A 20,036-nucleotide genomic window follows, 5' to 3' on the forward strand; every position below is an offset into this window, starting at 1 on the left:
GTAAATGTAAATAGGCAAACAACATCATCCATTGCATTAAATATATCAATTTAATACATGTGTGTTCTGTAAAATTTTAGACACCAAAAATATAACGTAAATCAAAATAACAAAATGATGAGTCTTGAGTATGCTCCATCATCTCAAAGGCTGGCATCGGTACCTGTCTACTGATGACCTGAGAATACAAGTTATTTTGAAAGAGTTTATCAGCATTAAGCTGGTGAGTTCATAAGTATTTTAGTGTCAATGTTCATTGTCAAAAACGTTTGAACTTGTCCCAATGTATAAGTTGTAAAAATGTAAATAAATGTTTAAAAGTATTTGCAAAAGTTTGAATCTCTCAGAAAATCCTATATTTTCTATAATAGTAACCTTCTACCAAGGCTTAACTGTTTTGTAAACTCGTATGTTGTAAAAGTGTGTGATTACCCAAGTATAACTATCATTTGATAAAATATAGTTTGTACATTAATGCTTAAGTGAGATTATCACCAAAGTATGTAATGGGTAAATCATTGTAGTACTGTAGTTTTGTATAATAAGAACTACTGTTGTACTAATTACTACTACCTTAAACCGGATTTATATTAAGGTATAATGTGATAATTGCACCATACTATCGACTGATAACAACGACATAAAGAACGGTCGTAATAACGGAATGACGTTTGGCACCCGCAGACCTGCAGGTCCGGCTGTAGCTAGCAGCAAGGTGTAGGATAGTCAATCCAGTATAGATCTATACGCAAACTCAACGCTCTCCCTCCAAGAGAATTCTGGCTACAACTCGGGCCATGACATTTAAGGCATGCTCCGATACAGTGGATCACATTTGTTATCGTATTCTTGCATGTGTGATGAAATGTTTCTTGTTCTAGTATAGTTGTATATATTCCCTTCCTAGTATAGACTCATGAATGAACTGACTCATTGATCTAACAGTTGTAATAGTATGATTTTGTGTTACCCCGATGGTAACTTGTTAACAGTGTGTTTAGTACGTATGATTATGGAAGTACTTTTATGTCTATATATGTATATTTGGTATATAATTAATATGGAAACGACCTTCGGATGGTCACCCAAAATCCTATCAGACCACATCCAAATCGAGGAAAAGGAAACAAGGTGGATAGCCTTCCTAAGCCCTTTAAACATTATTTATACGTCTATACATATACGGGCATGCAATTTGTAATTTAAAAACATAAATAAGTGTTTATAAGACATTTGAAACATAAGTATATTTTATTAAAGAAAGATTGACTTGATGTCAATCTATAAAACAATTTGAAGGCGTAGATTTGATTAAAACAGTTTAAGTATAAGGAACATTTGCTTAAATCACAGTTGCAGTGTAAACTCGAAAAGTAAATGGGTTTGGAAAACATTTAGAAGTAAAACAGTTTGATATATAGTTTGAATAGTGATAAAACCACTGATTTCCCTAGTTATTAATCACATGTGATTAGAGCAATCATATGTGATTGAAACAATAACTATAAGTATTTAACTTGTATTCCCCCCCTTTGAAAGCATATAAACGCATTTAGAATATTTAACAGGTTGATTAAGGGGTATGAAACTCACTTGATTGATTGAAGAAAGCGAGATGGAAAACCGGACAGAGTTTCGTCTCAGGAAACGGATTTTTCTCGGGATTCTCGGGAATCTCGGGAGTAAAATCGACCCTCGGGACTTGAGCAAAAAGACCAGAGCTTCGGATTATAACGGGCACGGAAAACGAGACAAAGTTGTGAGAGAGAGAAGAGAAATGAGCAACATTTTCGGAAAGCCTCGCATCCTATTTATAGGAAGGCTGAACCGCCTCCGAACGCGGGGCGTACGCTCGTACGCAGCGCGTACGCGTACGTCATGCATGACCGAAGCCTCGACTGCCTCGGTTCGGATGGGACGGGTTGCTGGGTACGCGGGTCGGATGGGACGCCGGGTCGGATGGGACGTCGGGTCGGACGGGTCGGAGCTTCGGACGGGTCGGACGGGTTAGAACTCTTCGGATAGTGCGACGTGGACGATCCGAGACCCTCGATCTCAGTACGCGGGGCGTACGAAGGTACGCAGGGCGTACTTCGGTCCAATCCGATGACTCCCCTTCGGATATTACCGGGAATTTATATTTAAATTCATATTTATTATAAATAAACTTCAAAAATTCATATCTCCCTCATACGAACTCCGTTTTTGACGTTCTTTATATCCTCGCGAAGGTGAGACCATGATCTACGACTTTCGTTTAGATTCCGTTGGCTAATTCCGAAATTATTTTTATTATTTATTTATTAAAATGACGTGATTAAGGAATTTCTTCAAAATTTCATAACTTCCTCATCCGGAGTCAGATTTGGACGTTCTTTTTATGTACGCAAACCTTGATATGATTTCTATTACTTTAATTAATCCGAATAAGATTTTAGGAAGGTTACATTTTGACCTAAATTTGATCGGTTTTACATTACATTGACTCGAAATATCGGGTTGTCACATATATGCCTAGTCAAGTCCATTTTAAATCTTTCGTGCCTACCAGCGCATCAAACACAGAGCCTAGACAATTCAGATTCAGTCCCTTACACAGATTCAGATTGCATGTTATCACATGATGATATCACTTCCCAAAACATCTCCTGCAAGCACATTCCATTAACACCATATTTTTGATTTTCTGATTTTCTAATGTTTTTGGATTTTTTTTTAAATTAAAATTTTCTAATTTTTGTTTTGTTTTTATTTCTCCCCCTAAATTTGTACATAGGAGAGAAACGAAAGTAAATGCGCAAATTTAAACTATCATAAAAACAAAAATTAGTCTTTAAAACGAATCAGCTTAAGAAAAACTCAGGAGTATAGAGAAGAAAATTCAAACCATAAGTCACCGATTGAATTTGCATCCAAAAGGTCTGAGAACAGCACGCGTAATCTCAGAACAGATCCAAAAATTCTTCACATCGTTAAGCACTAACCCCATAAGTGATCCCTTCCTTTCTTCCCTTCCCGTAAAGGATACATACTCTCAAATAATGTTCTGAGTGTTGTACAGTTAAGAGATGTCTCCTATCATGTACCAGGAACAGCCACTACCAACAAACCGAAGTTTGATGATATGCCTCCATAGCTGCTCCGACACAGAACGAGATAAGTTGGTCTTTGGAACCCAGTCCATTTTGAAACTGGGTCGACCTTTTTCATCCTTTCACGATACTCTCTCCCATGACATATCCTGCTTATCACAAACAGAAGATGTAGAAACGTTAGAAGCATTAGGAGATTTGGGAGAGTGAACCTTCGGAACCCATCTGTAGTCAGGTTTAACCCATTTCTTTTTCGATCGGATGGGTGGCTCGGTACTTGCTTTTGAACCTGTAGTTGGCTTCCGATATGACGTTGACCTAACCGGTCTTTGTTTCACCGGAGCATCTCTTGGATTGGGCTTCTTGGCCGACATTCCCTTCTTACCCTTGGGATTCAGATTCTTTGCCTTATGGGTTTGATTCTTGGCCTTCGTCGCGTTCCAGTCACCATTGACTGAACGTGAAGTGGAAGGATTTCTTTTGATGTATCTCCCACTTGGCGCTTTTTGCCATCCTTGTGTGCAGTAAGGAACATATGCGCAATTTGGACAGTTTCAGGCAATGTGTCCAGGTGTTCCACAGTGAAAACATGTCCTTTTCTTCACTGTGAAGTTGTTTCTTCCTGTCCCTAGTGGCGTATCAATGCCTTGTCTCTTGTTGATCCCACATGCACACTTGCAACAAGCACTCTATTACGCTGGAATTGGTGGCATGTATTTCTAAACGTCAGGTTTGTTAAGAGTAACAGAATTCGAAGCAACATATTCTGAGTTCAAAGAGTCATTGGTTTGTTCAGTAGTGTTCTCCTTGTTCACATCTTCTGCCACTTTACCTACACATGAAGTAGAAACATTAGTATTTTCAACCTGAATACCTCCTGACACAAATCCAGTTGGTTTTCCATATTGAAGATTGCCTCCATGTCAATTTCTTCCTGTGTCATAGGGATGGATGTGTAGTTACGATTGAAAGGTGGAGGAACACTATCATACCCTAGACCCTTCTTTTGTTTATCTTTGAATTTTAATTGGGTTTCAAATAAGGACTCGACTGTCTGACTTGACGCAGTATAATTTTTGAAACTAACATCTGTTTTTCCACACTTAATTTTCAAAGTGTCAAGTTCTTCAGTTATAGCAGCAAGTTGTCTCTTAATATAGTCATAATTTTTACACTTGTTGCTATACTCTTCCTAAAGCTTCCTAAAGTCTTTGGTTTTTGCTTCTAATTCAGCCTTCAGGGGTTTCTGTCCTTTCCTAAGCTGATATCCTTCGTATTTTAGGTCCTCGACTTCCCTTTTTAGCAAATCATTATGTTCACAAAGAATTTTAATCGTATCTTCAAAAGATGAAGTACATGAAAGTTCATTAGCCGAGATGTTTGTGGAACTCATTGTTTTTCCACATTTCAAAGCATCAAGCTCTTCAATTACATCAACAATACTAAGACGATTGAGATCTTTTGTCTTCTTGACGACAGCTACGTTCATATCCCACAATTTCGGAAGTGAATTTAGTAGCTTTTTGTTTATCTCAGATTTGGTCAAGAAGATCCCAACTATATTCATCTCAGTAGTGAGTGTGGTAAATCGCTGCAACTGAGCTTCCAAGGTTTCTCCAAGGATATAATTGAACATGTTAAAATTTTGTCTTAACATATCCTGACGATTCTCTTTCATGTCTTCATTTCCCTCGTTGACCTTAAAAGCCATTAAAAGCACAACTCGAAGCCAAAATAAAACTTAAACGTCAAACTTAAATTTAAAAATGCCCTTTGGCTATAAACCTCAAAAGTCAACCTTGAAAGTTAAATTTAAAAAATCAAACTCAAAAGTCAAACTTGAAAAGTCAAACTTAAAAGTCAAACCGAATTGCTAAATTTGAAAATTTAAAAATTAAACGAAAAAGTAAAAGTTTAAAGTCAAATGTCAAACTTGACCGTCAAAGTCAAAATTTTAAATAAAAAGTCAATTTAGAAATTTAAAAATTAAAAGCTAAAATTTTGGTTGAAAATGAAATTTAAAAATGAAAGAAATTTATTTTTAGGGTTAAAAGTGTCAATTTGCAAAATTAGGAACCGAAAAGAACAGGTTAAGTTTTAAATTTCGAAGAGATGACACAAAAGACTTGCTAGCCGAGTTGGTAAGGGGTGAGTGTTGTTGGTCTGGAGGTCCCGGGTTCGATCCCCAGCCGTCTACCACTAAGCCGTCCAACGAGCCGAGGCCGCAAACCGCCGAGCCTCAGTCGTCAGAGCCTAAACCGCCGCCCGCAAACCACCGGCCGTAAACTCCGGCGACCGTAAACAGTTTCCGGCCGTAAACAGTTTCCGGCGACTGTAAACAATTTCTGGCCGTAACCTCCGACCGTAAACCCTTCAAAGGCCGTAAACTTTTCGCAGATTACGTGAAAAACGGCGATTTTTGTCCCTTTTTGCTCCAAACCTCGATCAAAAACGCGAAGAACAAACCCCCCTTATTTTTCAGAGATCTATCCAAAAATGCAAAAATATTTCAAAAATAAGATCAGATAAGCTCCAGATCTGACAAAATTGACTGATACAATCCAAGCTCTGATACCAATTGTAAGTCCCCAATCTGTCTGTGTATCAGTCAGATCCGTTTGATGGTGCGGAATCTCAATCAAACGGATGATGTCAGATCAAATAGAAGAGAAGGAGAAGAAGAAGATGATGAATCTCAGTGTATTAATGAATATAATGATCATCCGGATACAAGAGATTTACACACACTAACACACACTTGTTCTTCTCTCTCTCTCTAGTCTATGTCTCACACGTTCATCGATTTTTTACTCCTCACCCCTAACACCTATATATATAGAAGGGGAACATGGGTCGTAAATGAGTTAACGGTCGTAAACACAACCGTAAACACGTATACGGCCGTAAACACCAAGCTGTTTACGGTCCAAGACACAAAGATACATTTTTCTAGAAAAATAAAGTATAAATCATATTTTTAAACCAACAGAACAATCATTGATTCGCCAAACTTTCAATATTTCTATCACTTCTTAAACCCCATTTTGCATCTCTCGTTCAACTTGGACACCATTTTTAACCACTTCTGGAAACAACGATTTATAATGTTGGGCGGGGCTCATAAAGTCGACGACCCTTTTGAGTTCAAGAAGTCAAGATTATATTTGTCGATATTAGAGAGGAAACTAAAGTTGTTGATAAGTTCATTACAGTTAACATCTACGGGAAGTTATAATATAATATTATATATTTCAATAAAGATTAAAGATTATAATATAACTTAACATTTACGTGAAGTTAACATAATTCTAATAGGTGTATTAAAGTTAAATTACGTTGAACTTATGTGGTTTCAGAACCCCATTTTAGTTTGTACTTTGATGTAATTTTTACCAACGTCTTGTTAGTTTAATATAATTCTAGCGTTTAAAAAAAAAGTTTAAATGTGGTCCCCTAAATTCTAGAAAAGAGATTTTGGTTAAAAAATAATAATTTAATAAGAACTAGATGGGGAACCCCCGCGTTGCGGGGGTCGGATGCTACAGTTTTTTCCGTTGTCGGATGCTAAAGTTTTTTCCATTGTCGGATGCTACAGTTTTTTCCGTTGTTTGTTCTTTGTAAATGTTATTTGATCATCTATTTGTTTATTTGATCAATCAGGTGGTCAATAATTGGATTCAACATTGGAGTTTAACCCTCCCCATCTGGTTAAATAGTGCACTCTGCATAGACCCTTTGATACTTATACATGTAGAAACAGTAAGGACATGCTGTCCAAAATGTAGGCGAGTCATCCACATTCTCGGCTTCTGCTTCTGCTTCTGTTTCTGTTTCCACCAGTTGCAGGGTGATATTGAAGAGACATAAGCTACATGAGTTACTTCCTTCATGCTCTCTTTTCCTTCTGATGTCAATGTGCACCTTGTATTCCATGTTTGTTTATACTTTCATTATGTCATCAAATCTGTCAACAAACAAAAAACAAATACACATCAGGTAATGGTAAGAAACAAATGATGAAAATAGTTGAACGGGTAAAATAGTAAACATGTTATAATTATCAATATTTTTTTTAATAATAACATCAACTTTCAATCCTTATTTCGTGATTATGCTTTTGAGAAGCTTCATTGTGGTCAATCACATAAGATTGAATTTTTAAATAGTTTAAGCACTAAAGACTTGGTAAAAATTTACGGCTATAATTTAGGAGAAAATATTGAAAATTCGTCCTCAATTATTTTGTATTTATTAAATATATAACTTTTTCTACATTTAGTATTGAAGGTAGTAGAGATTATGATACCAGAGCTTGACCAGATGCAAACGGCTCATGTTATTTCGATTGCTGCTGAAGCAACAACCTCATTAACACTTCCAAAGGAAAACCTACTAATTTGTTGTTGTTTCAGTCTACTGTTGACATGGCTTACGAATTCCATTACCTATTATAATCAACAAAAATGGACAAATTTTCACAGCTATGTCAATAAGCTGGTGCATATTTGAAATACCATTCAAGCATTTTACCAAACACCCACATAATAGTTCAATCAAGGTCGTCATTTTTTAAAAAAAAATCTGCGAAATTGTTATAACAAACATCACAATTAATAACACAAAAAAGTAGCAAATGGAAAAATAGATGTTTTTTTTTAATAGATAGGTGTTGGGGCTTGACGAAGGAGTTAGTGTTACCTTGCATCGTTAGATGTATTTCATCTTCATTTGACAAAAATAGCCTTATAACAGCCTGGTAAGCTCCATCTTAGTCACCTTGTGAAAGACAGTAAATGAGGAATTTGAACTATACATCAAAGCCAAAACTTGAATAAGGGCAAAAGACATCATATTTATATGAATCCTATGTTAAGAGACTATACATACCTTTAACCACCGTCTATTTTTTGTAATTGAGATATTCTTTTTTTGAAACCCATTAAAATTCTTTAAATCCTACAAATCATGAATTTTATAGCAGATAGATTTAAATGAAAAGAACATAAAGCAAGCCAAAATATAAGACACCGGTATAAATCAAGGACACACCAGAAAGTATTAATAAAAATCTATAATTTACCAAAGGAACAAATGAACATGGGCGAGAGATTGGTTTAATTCCAGTGGAATCTAACCTCAAATTAGGAAAAAATACATGAATCCCCAAAACTACCTGATACCAAAAAAAAACCCAGTAGAAAATCAGTCTCCAACTATAGAGTTTTCATCTGAGCACGTTGGATTCATGAGTATTTATCCATTGGAGCAATTTTTTTTAAGGAAAACTCATATTTGATCTCTTGGGTATTTTAGGTAGTTATATCATGTCATGTCATTCTCAAGCTCTATCGAAATGTTGACTTTAAACAAAAACTAAAAGAAAGTAGATGACCCAATTTCTAAAGAGCAGTGAAGTAAAAAAAAAAGATGAAATTTACCTTTAACTGAACTTCTTTCCCACATTCCATGTAAAACTGTAACCATAATGCAGCAACAAACACCAAAATCATCGTAATTGACAGGCACATAACTCATTGACACACCAAATATGATGAAAAACTAAAATTATGATGTAAATTATGAAAAATGTTACAAAAGTAACAAAAAAAGTGGGTACCTTTCCCAAAGAATGATAGATGATTGTAGTTTCCATTATCGTCTCTGATCTTGATTTCACACCAATTTATGCATCTTTAGACCATACAGTAGACATGGAGAAAGAAGAAAACATGAACGAAAGGTTACCCGGATTAGGGTCTGAAACAGAGGATGGTAGAGGAGAACGTTCGTTGATTTGAGGCTGCAACCAACAACGATAGTGGGAAGTAAGAAACTGAAAATTAGTTGTGTTGTACCTGTTGATTTTCATTTGAGCAATAGCATTGAATTCCAGTACCATCATAAGAAGAAAAGAGAGGGGAGAAAAGAGGTGACCTTAATCTCACACAAAGTCTATTAACAATGAATCGCACCCGACATTGAATGTATCCGGAATCGAAGCATGACTCGTCGGATGTGGATGTGGCCGGAGTTGAAGTAAAGGTACACGAAATTAGGGCTCGCCGGCTTCTACAATGGTGGGGGCAGACTCGTCGGAGACGTCTGTGGTGTACGCATACTCGTCGGCGTCGGCTATGGCGGAATTGAAGAGTCGAATAGCAGATAGGGAAGGGATCGTGACGAAAGAAATGCAGATGAAAGCAGGCAGTGGAGTCGGTGGATGGAACTTTACTGTGGAAGAAAGAAGCAGTGGATATGGATTGGGAAGGTTGTCTACTAAGATGATAGAAGCGGTGCCTTAACCCCGGTAAAGTAACCCTCTTTGGGAGAAAAGACGTAAAACATGGAGAGAAGTAGGCGGTGGATCATGAAGATGGCATAAGAGGAGTGGCAGGTGAGGTGGTGAGGAGATACAGAAGCCACGTATGGTGATAGTGTCAGAAGGTCGGCGGTGGTGGAATAAACCTAAAACGGAGAAATTAAATAAATCAAAATATAACAGAAATGACCAGAACTGTAACTAAAGACATAAACATGGGACCATTTATGTTAATTCCTTAGCACATTTACTGTAGCTAAGGAACGATAACTTTAATATATATATATATAATGAAGAAATAATATAAAAATATGTTATGTTTCATTTAAGTTACTCTAGTGTTCAAAGAAAATCTAGGGTCATGGTCTATTAGATCCTCCATGTGAGCATATCTCCTAGCTAATAGAACTTTCATGCCCCTTCGAGTCTAATTAACTCCATAAAAAACCCAAAAAGTCAAGCAAGTTGATGAAACTTCATCGCTCATTATTTCTTTATGTTATAGATTGTTAGAACCGATGTATTAAGAACATCTTCAAGGACATGTTTTCTTAGATGTCAAGATATTAATAACCGATCGCATTTTTTATTAATGGAATGAGTTGATTTTGATAATATATATATATATATATATATATATATATATATATATATATATATATATATATATATATATATATATATATATATATATATATATATATATATATATATATATATATATAGGAAAAGTGAATATACCCTTAAGGGTATATAAGCTTAGGTACCCAAACCCACCATAATACAATGTTTTGTTTCATATATTCATTAAAATGTTCTTAAACTTCAACCCCTAATTTGATTTACGTTCAACATTTCCAATATTTCTCCATTATCTTCCTCTTACATTACATCTTTTTGTCGAACATTACTAGGCTATATATATTATAGTTAAAAATGAAAATTATGTAAGAGGACAATAAATGTGAAATTTATAAATATCTTCGAAGTAAATCAAGTTAGAAGTTGAATTATAAGAACATTGAACAATTACAATGTATATATATATATTACAAAATGACGTAATATAGTGAGTTTGGGTACATAAGCTTATATACCCTTAAGGGTATATTCACTTTTCCATATATATATATATATATATATATATATATATATATATATATATATATATATATATAGGGAAAAGTGAATATACCCTTAAGGGTATATAAGCTTAGGTACCCGAACACACCATAATACGTCGTTTCGTTTGATAAATTCATTATAATATTCATAAACTTCAATCTTAAGCTGATTTACTTTCAAGATATTCGAAATTTCCGTATAATCTTTCTCTTACATCACATCTTTTTGCCGAACACTTATTAGGCTATATATATTGTAGATGAAAATGAAAATTATGTAAGAGAAAGATAAATGTGTAATTTATAAAAAATATTGGAAGTAAATCAAGTTAGAAGTTAAATTATAAGAACATTAGACAATTAGAATGTATTATATGATACAAAACAACATATTATGGTGAGTTTGGGTACCTAAGGTTATATACCCTTAAGGGTATATTCACTTTACCCATATATATATATATATATATATATATATATATATATATATATATATATATATATATTAATTTTCTGGTTTTGAACTATTAACACATTTTCTTCAATAATAATTCATGTGACTCCCTTATTATATATAACATTTAAAACATAATTATTTATTTTAATTTTGATCTTTAATATTAATTATTAATTATTAAGTATTAAACTTATGAAGTGGTACGGTGCGGTGTGGGAGGGATGATATGGTCATTCAGTACTCAACTAGAACACATCTTCTCCATGCATATGGTATTGCCCAAATCATCGTTATTCAAACATCCGATTTTTTTATTCACTCCCGTTAGCATATAGCTAATGGAGAAAACAATAATTACAATGGTTGTAACCACAACTTACGACTATTTTTAAGCTTTCGATTCCAAAATACAAACCAATTAAAAGAAAAATTCATGATCACATCTGTCAATGATTCAATTCTAGTGTTCTTTAAGCCAAAGAGAATGTTATTTCTAAAATTTCATATGACCCACAATATAATCATCAAAATTGCTTCCAACGTCAAATGTTTTGTGGTAGAAATTTATATCAAATCGAGCTCGTTAACATCTTCCACCCATAGAAAGCTTGAAATATTCAGTTAGGAAGTAAACGGATAACAAGCAAAACTAGAAGCACACAAGACACCATATTTACATGGTTCGGTCAAGGTGACCTACGTCCTTAGGCATGAGGGGAGTATTATTTATTTAAGAGCTCTCAAACAGAGGTTACAAGTACAATTACACATAGATTCACCTATCACTCTAGATTCACGATACAAAATGATCTAGCATGCATCCCTATTTATAATTGAGGGATCATACCTAAAACCCTATTGGGCCTAGCCCATTGGCCTATAGGCCCATGAAAGGTGTCAACCAATCACAATCTGCAATGCAACATCTTTTGGAACATTCTTCCATCTCATACAAGTCATTAGCATCAGCAAAACACATGATGGCGCACCTTGTGCCATAATGGAGCATCATGATGTACTAGTGGCGAATTGTGAACACTAATGGCCCAATATCCATCATGGTGGCACAATATGGTGTAATCCTTAAGCAATAACAACTTCTGAGCATCCATGAACAATATTGAGCATCATAGAAGACTTCATACCATACTTGGCTCATCAAGGATCAAGATGGTCTATCTTGTGCCATGATGGCACAACAAGTGTATGTATGGCACAACAGGCTTCAAGTTTGGCACAAGAACTTTTAGGTTGGAGAAACATCACCATCTTGGCGAAACAAGAACATGCATGGCGCAACAAGGACATGCTTGGCATAAAAACATACTCCATGGAGCAACAGGAGTACCCCATGGTGCAAGAGGGATACCCCATGGCGCAAAACGGAGTGACATGGAGCAAGAAGGAATGTCATTGGTGCAACAACATTCTTCTTGGCCCAACCCTTTATAAAATGGTGCAAAAAGGTCTCATTGTTGCTCCATCTCACTCCCAAGTGCTCCAAACCTCTTCCAGATGCTCCAAACTCCCTTTTATATGATTTGTTCCTTTGGCACTTGATCCTTTCCTTTGTTAGACGATCCATTCCATTCTCAGATGATCCATTCCTTTGTCACAAGCTCTATGAACCACAAGTGCTCCATTTGGTTCCAAGTGCTCTAAATGCTCCATGAGCATGATCCAAATGCTCGAGTCATATTTAACAATATCTACCTTGAATTGAGCATCCTCTGAACTCCACCTCAAATAAGAAATTCCTCTCCCTTCCTACCATTAATCCCCAGGGGCTTACTGTGACATCCCCAAAATCACGGCCAGAAAAGACCGATTTTTGTTTATGCTTTATAAAAATCAGAGTACTTCATTTTATAAAAATGTTGCGGAATTTGTTCCCAGAAAAACACGATAAATACGTTATTAAAACATTTTCGAAGAAACGTATTTATTTCATTTTAAAATGTTTGGGATGTCATTGTTAATACAGAAACATAAGCATAAACAGAACTTACAATTATTTACACTAGTGATCTACATCTCTTTAAATCTCTCAGTGTAATGTCACTTCATATCGTCACCTGTGATGTAAATAAACTGAGTGGGTCAGGTTGGGAAACCTGGTGAGTACATAGGGTTTTCAACCCACAATAATATAGTTATTATGTTTAAACAATCAAACAATCAACCCAATTACCCATCCCCGTTATCTTCTTTTAGTCTTCCTTAAAGATATTATCTCAAGGGTCATCTCTTATATCATATTTACTTTTCATCTCCTTACATCGTATTTCCTTATATGATTGTTCTTACGAACTTTACCTAAGGATCATCGCCTACATTGCATAGACAATACTAATCCGGGGATTACTCCCCCAATATGTGTCTAGCAAGAGTTAGGGTATCATCGCATGATTACGCAGCCACAACATCGCCTGGACTTGTAAATCATGATAAGGGTTAGTCTATCATCGCATGAATACGTAGCCACAACATCGCCTGGACTCGTACTTCATAATAAGGGTTAGACTATCATCGCATGAATACGTAGTTACAACATCGCTTGAACTCGTAATTCATCACCTACAGGTTGCTAGCCTGCTGGTGTTTCCACGGGGTTGTCTATAATAGTCCGTGGTCGCCATCTATACTCTGGTAGATGACTACATCTCCAAATTGTCGGACAAGGTTGTAGTATCCTACATCACCAATTCATAGTCACCTATCTATCATCACCTATCTCTCATTATTTTATTTCATCACTCACCAACTATTTCATCTACCCATGTTTTATCCCAACATATTTGTAGATATAAAATAAATATACAGTTTAAATCATTTAAAACATGTATAAATCATTCATCCAGCATAGACAACAAGTATTCAAACAATATGCACACATAGCACGTAATTTTAAAATACTTCATATCTATGTGTAAGATGAAAGTAACTATGCACTCACCTGAGTAGGTGGTGACTCAGCACTCGGACAGCGCTTCGATACTCTCAAAACGATATTCCTTTGATAAAACCTAGTATCGGTACCACTAGAGTTTAGTTTAACGATAACCGCGACAAATTAATTAGTCCGAGTATTATTAAGCGTTAATAATACTCGATATAACTCATGATAATAGCCCAAATAATTATTTTAAGGACCTAATAACATTCCTATAATTATTTGAAAGCTATATTAAAAATTGCGTAAGCGTAGCACACTTACAGCGAATTTTTATTAAAAACCGGGCTTCGCTGGAGCAGCGTTTCCGAGCCGAAAGCTTTTCTTCTCGGAGCCGTCGGGCGCTCCGGGGCTTTCTTCTCGTGATAGGGAGGTTCCCTAGACTTGGGAGGGGTTTAGGGAGGCTAGAGAGAAGTTAGAGAGAGAAAGAAAGGCTTATGGTGTGAAGAAAATATGAGGAGTTCACCCTTGTATTTATAGGAAGTGTATAGTAAAGTAGTCTCCAAGCTTCATCCGTAACTTTTGCATACGAGCTCCGTTTTTGTCTGTCTTTTTACTGTTGAGTTCCTATTAATGAGATCTTCAACTTTCATTTAGACCTCGTTGGCTAATTCTCATTCTATCTCGGATTTACAAAACTGTATCAAATTCGCCGCTCTTGAAAAGTAGGGACTAAGCTTCGTCCATAACTTTCGCATACGAGCTCCATTTTTGTCTGTCTTTTTACCGTTGAGTTCCTATTAATGAGATCTTCAACTCTCATTTAGACATCGTTGGCTAATTCTCATTCTATCTCGTATTTACAAAACTGTATCAAATTCGCCGCGCTCGAAAAGTAGGGACTAAGCTTCGTCCATAACTTTTGCATACGAGCTCTATTATCGACGTTCTTTATATCCACGCATTGGTATTTACGAGTACTACAACTTTCATTTAGATCCCGTCGGCTAAAAATCGACCGATCTAAAATTCAGATTTCGGGTTGTGCACTGCTATGCTAAATCTTAGAAAAATCATAACTTCCTCATACGACGTCAGATTTGGGCGTTCTTTTTATCGATGTTCTTAGTTTAACATATTCTACGACTTTCGTTTAGATCTCTAAGGCTAAATCTCGCTCTATCGTAAATTCACTATTTACGCTTCTCGGTATCGTGTCGGTCCCGTCGCGAAACTTCAACGGGTCATAACTTCTTCGTTATAACTCGGTTTTCGGCATTCTTTATATGTACGAAAACCTTGTAACATACTCTACAACTTGATTAAGATTATTTATTCTAAATAATCTTTTGTCGAAAAGTCGTTTTCGACCCCTATTGCCTCTAATTTGACTAGCCCAGATTTGCGGGCGTTACAATTATCTCCCCCTTAGGATGATTACGTCCCGGAATCATCAACGAAACAGGGTCGTATAATGACTCCATACGTCATCTCTTCATCCTAGGTAATAATTATAACTTCTACATTCCTTCGATTCTATCTCTTAAACTCATTGACTTTAAGAGTACTCGATCGTGCACCTGCTCTCTACCTCAGGTTAGACTCCAAATTATGACCTTCAAGTCACAATCTCGATCCTTGCTGGATACGGACTTGAGATAAGTTCTTTTATTACTACTATAGATCGATGTGTCATATTCTAATGACCTATCATCGTATGTTGCAACACTTAGACTTAGGTCTCTTAGAGTTAAATTCTAAAACAGACTATGCCTTCCTTCATGTTCTAATGTGATATAATCACACTTTAACATTAGGCATTTCTAGCCACCAACTTCTTTGACAACGAGTGTGATACTTCTATTGATCGCTTTGATTTCAACCGTTTGGTTTAAGTTGGACGCTACATCAAACTTGGTTCTCTGAACCACACAACATACTCATCGTAGTCGGACTCGATTCGATATGACCACTAGGGTCGGAATATCAACAATCTTCTTAGTCATTACCGAAACGATGGTAACAACACACTTGAATAAAACGAAATCAATTACTAGCTTCTTGGTAACCTTGTGACTTTCCCTGATCCAAGTGTGAGTCCTGTGCTTCCGGTAGTATAGGCCTCTACTACCATTCACACCTACTCATACTCGTCCCAAGTATTGTCTCGCAGTTTCCCAAGTCACCATGCAGCGAATCAACTTAACACATCAGATAACGAAACAAAGGTTTTATATTATTTCTTGAAATGATTACATAGGTGTTCAAGTTCACCCTAGGCTATGCCTCTAATAGGCTACATCATACAATACTATGGCTACTGCATAACTTGATCTTCGGATATGAAGTCCTCATCCTTGATTCCTCGCACGGTTTTCTGCTTCGTCGAGGATCATGTGAAATGCCCTTGGTTTCGGCGGTGCATTTGGTCTTGCAGCTTCGTTTTTCTTTGGACAGTTCTTTGAAATATGCCCATCATTTCCACATTCATAGCACTTCTTGTTTTCGAATGTACAATCTCTGGAATAGTGACCGGTCCTACCACACTTATAGCACGTCACTTCACCATCGCATCTTCCGAAGTGTTTCTTCTTGCACTTCTCACACCACTTGGCTTCATTCCTTCGGTCGTCCAGGTTAGACTTCGAGAACTTTCCCTTATTATCAGGTCTTGAGGATCCTTCCGACTTCCTCTTCTCACCAACTTCAACTTTCTCCAGACCTTTTTCCCTTATTTGGGTCTCAACATTCTTGGCTGCCCAGATGGCGGCTTTCAAAGTGGTTGCTTGTTTGACCATTGGACCAAAGTCTGCTGGTAATCCATGGGCAAACTTATTGACCTTGGAGAGTTCAGTTGGAACTAGATAAGGAACAAGCTTCATTTTCTCCGTAAAACTTGCAGCATACTCGATGACACTCATCTTTCCCTTCTTTAGATTCTGAAACTCGTTGTTGATTTCCAGAAGATCCTGTTCAGAGCAGTACTGCATTTTTAGCTGCACCAGAAAATCCTCCCATGACATCTTGTTCGCTTCTCCTTTGGGCATCGAATCAGCTAGTAGCTTCCACCAGCTTAGTACTCCAGATTTCAACAGAGGAACCGCGAGAGCGGTCTTTTGCCTGTTGCTACACTCACAACTCTCAAACATCGTCTCCATCTCGGAGATCCAGTTTATGACTTCCACCGGCGTTGGGCTTCCAGATAGACTCGGTGGTTTGGACGCCATGAAATCCTTGTATTTGCATCCACGTCCATCATTTCCTCCATCCTGGTGGTTTTGCTTAACCATTGGTGGGTTGGCTTGACCAACAGTCCCACTGTAGTTTCCCTCCTCAGTCTGCCCCTCGTTCAACTCGGGCCGTTCGATCTGAATGGTCGCTTCCTCTCGATTTTGCTGGAGCAAACGCCTGGTTTCCTCCATTTGACGATCCAACATCGCTTGGATCATCGCTTGCACTCCGGCCATTGTGACTGGCTCTGCAGTGGCTTCCATCACCAGTATTTGCTCAATCACTGGGGGTTGGTTTCTGTTCCCATTTGCATTTACGTTTCCACTATGGGTTCTTACCATCTTGATCTATACACCTAATGAGGTGAATCTAGACCTTTACTTAGGATTGACGTTTAAATCATCCTTATCACTCCGAAACGTTTACATGCTAGTTCTAATATCGTAGTCGTACGTTTAGAATCCTAAACACATAAGGTTTCCAGATCCGGTCGGCAACAGACCATAGATCCGATCAAACTATAGCATAACAAATCATTTAGCACATAAAAGCAATTTAGGCATCATTCCTAAAATAAGCTAGTGCTCACACCTCACAATCATCGCTTAGCATTCTAAGTTTAAGTCTAGAAATAAATCCATATTCCTAGTTCGCTTAAACTAATGCTCTGATACCAACTGTGACATCCCCAAAATCACGGCCAGAAAAGACCGATTTTTGTTTATGCTTTATAAAAATCAGAGTACTTCATTTTATAAAAATGTTGCGGAATTTGTTCCCAGAAAAACACGATAAATACGTTATTAAAACATTTTCGAAGAAACGTATTTATTTCATTTTAAAATGTTTGGGATGTCATTGTTAATACAGAAACATAAGCATAAACAGAACTTACAATTATTTACACTAGTGATCTACATCTCTTTAAATCTCTCAGTGTAATGTCACTTCATATCGTCACCTGTGATGTAAATAAACTGAGTGAGTCAGGTTGGGAAACCTGGTGAGTACATAGGGTTTTCAACCCACAATAATATAGTTATTATGTTTAAACAATCAAACAATCAACCGAATTACCCATCCCCGTTATCTTCTTTTAGTCTTCCCTAAAGATATTATCTCAAGGGTCATCTCTTATATCATATTTACTTTTCATCTCCTTACATCGTATTTCCTTATATGATTGTTCTTACGAACTTTACCTAAGGATCATCGCCTACATTGCATAGACAATACTAATCCGGGGATTACTCCCTCAATATGTGTCTAGCAAGAGTTAGGGTATCATCGCATGATTACGCAGCCACAACATCGCCTGGACTTGTAAATCATGATAAGGGTTAGTCTATCATCGCATGAATACGTAGCCACAACATCGCCTGGACTCGTACTTCATAATAAGGGTTAGACTATCATCGCATGAATACATAGTTACAACATCGCCTGAACTCGTAATTCATCACCCACAGGTTGCTAGCCTGCTGGTGTTTCCACGGGGTTGTCTATAATAGTCCGTGGTCGCCATCTATACTCTGGTAGATGACTACATCTCCAAATTGTCGGACAAGGTTGTAGTATCCTACATCACCAATTCATAGTCACTTATCTATCATCACCTATCTCTCATTATTTTATTTCATCACTCACCAACTATTTCATCTACCCATGTTTTATCCCAACATATTTGTAGATATAAAATAAATATACAGTTTAAATCATTTAAAACATGTATAAATCATTCATCCAGCATAGACAACAAGTATTCAAACAATATGCACACATAGCACGTAATTTATATTAAAATACTTCATATCTATGTGTAAGATGAAAGTAACTATGCACTCACCTGAGTAGGTGGTGACTCAGCACTCGGACAGCGCTTCGATACTCTCAAAACGATATTCCTTTGATAAAACCTAGTATCGGTACCACTAGGGTTTAGTTTAACGATAACCGCGACAAATTAATTAGTCCGAGTATTATTAAGCGTTAATAATACTCGATATAACTCATAATAATAGCCCAAATAATTATTTTAAGGACCTAATAACATTCCTATAATTATTTGAAAGCTATATTAAAAATTGCGTAAGCGTAGCACACTTACAGCGAATTTTTATTAAAAACCGGGCTTCGCTGGAGCAGCGTTTCCGAGCCGAAAGCTTTTCTTCTCGGAGCCGTCGGGCGCTCCGGGGCTTTCTTCTCGTGATAGGGAGGTTCCCTAGACTTGGGAGGGGTTTAGGGAGGCTAGAGAGAAGTTAGAGAGAGAAAGAAAGGCTTATGGTGTGAAGAAAATATGAGGAGTTCATCCTTGTATTTATAGGAAGTGTATAGTAAAGTAGTCTCCAAGCTTCGTCCGTAACTTTTGCATACGAGCTCCGTTTTTGTCTGTCTTTTTACTGTTGAGTTCCTATTAATGAGATCTTCAACTTTCATTTAGACCTCGTTGGCTAATTCTCATTCTATCTCGGATTTACAAAACTGTATCAAATTCGCCGCTCTTGAAAAGTAGGGACTAAGCTTCGTCCATAACTTTCGCATACGAGCTCCATTTTTGTCTGTCTTTTTACTGTTGAGTTCCTATTAATGAGATCTTCAACTCTCATTTAGACATCGTTGGCTAATTCTCATTCTATCTCGTAGTCAGATTTGGGCGTTCTTTTTATCGATGTTCTTAGTTTAACATATTCTACGACTTTCGTTTAGATCGCTAAGGCTAAATCTCGCTCTATCGTAAATTCACTATTTACGCTTCTCGGTATCGTGCCGGTCCTATCGCGAAACTTCAATGGGTCATAACTTCTTCGCTATAACTCGGTTTTCGGCGTTCTTTATATGTACGAAAACCTTGTAACATACTCTACAACTTGATTAAGATTATTTATTCTAAATAATCTTTTGTCGAAAAGTCGTTTTCGAC

At 36.7% G+C, this 20,036-nt stretch overlaps 1 protein-coding gene across 45 annotated transcripts; it reads right to left on the reverse strand.

Moving 5' to 3' along the window:
• Positions 1–6,696: 6,696 nt before the first annotated feature.
• Positions 6,697–9,783, reverse strand: LOC111895188 (uncharacterized). 45 transcript variants are annotated; one of them, XR_008224707.1, is made up of 8 exons: positions 9,027–9,765; positions 8,838–8,892; positions 8,710–8,753; positions 8,531–8,566; positions 8,228–8,265; positions 7,791–8,048; positions 7,399–7,537; positions 6,697–7,056 (listed from the first exon to the last, which is right to left on the reverse strand). XR_008224707.1 is itself a non-coding variant. In XM_023891290.3 (8 exons), exons 1-6 carry the CDS (start codon positions 8,992–8,994, stop codon positions 7,836–7,838), a joined length of 432 nt encoding a protein of 143 aa, XP_023747058.1. In that variant the 5' UTR covers positions 8,995–9,781; the 3' UTR covers positions 6,697–7,056; positions 7,399–7,537; positions 7,791–7,835. The 45 variants fall into 45 exon arrangements, 6 of the variants coding, with proteins under 6 accessions (XP_023747058.1, XP_023747055.1, XP_023747060.1 ...); XR_008224708.1 differs by having other exon boundaries at positions 8,710–8,758; XM_023891290.3 differs by having other exon boundaries at positions 7,791–7,868; positions 7,980–8,048; positions 8,173–8,265; positions 8,838–9,781.
• Between the last annotated feature and the right edge of the window lie 10,253 nt (positions 9,784–20,036).

Source organism: Lactuca sativa, chromosome 6 (assembly GCF_002870075.4).
Source record: "Lactuca sativa cultivar Salinas chromosome 6, Lsat_Salinas_v11, whole genome shotgun sequence".
NCBI lineage: Eukaryota > Viridiplantae > Streptophyta > Magnoliopsida > Asterales > Asteraceae > Lactuca > Lactuca sativa.

What these genes read in the sequence shown, in the direction of transcription:
- LOC111895188 (XM_023891289.3), bottom strand. Translation starts at nt 8,994, where the DNA reads ATGATGGTACTGGAATTCAATGCTATTGCTCAAATGAAAATCAACAGG. An exon ending in TGTTTCAGACCCTAATCCGG is followed by an intron (nt 8,754 to 8,837) that starts GTAACCTTTCGT and finishes AATCAAGATCAG; the next exon opens with AGACGATAATGGAAACTACA. An exon ending in CATGTTCATTTGTTCCTTTG is followed by an intron (nt 8,049 to 8,172) that starts GTAAATTATAGA and finishes CATGATTTGTAG; the next exon opens with GATTTAAAGAATTTTAATGG.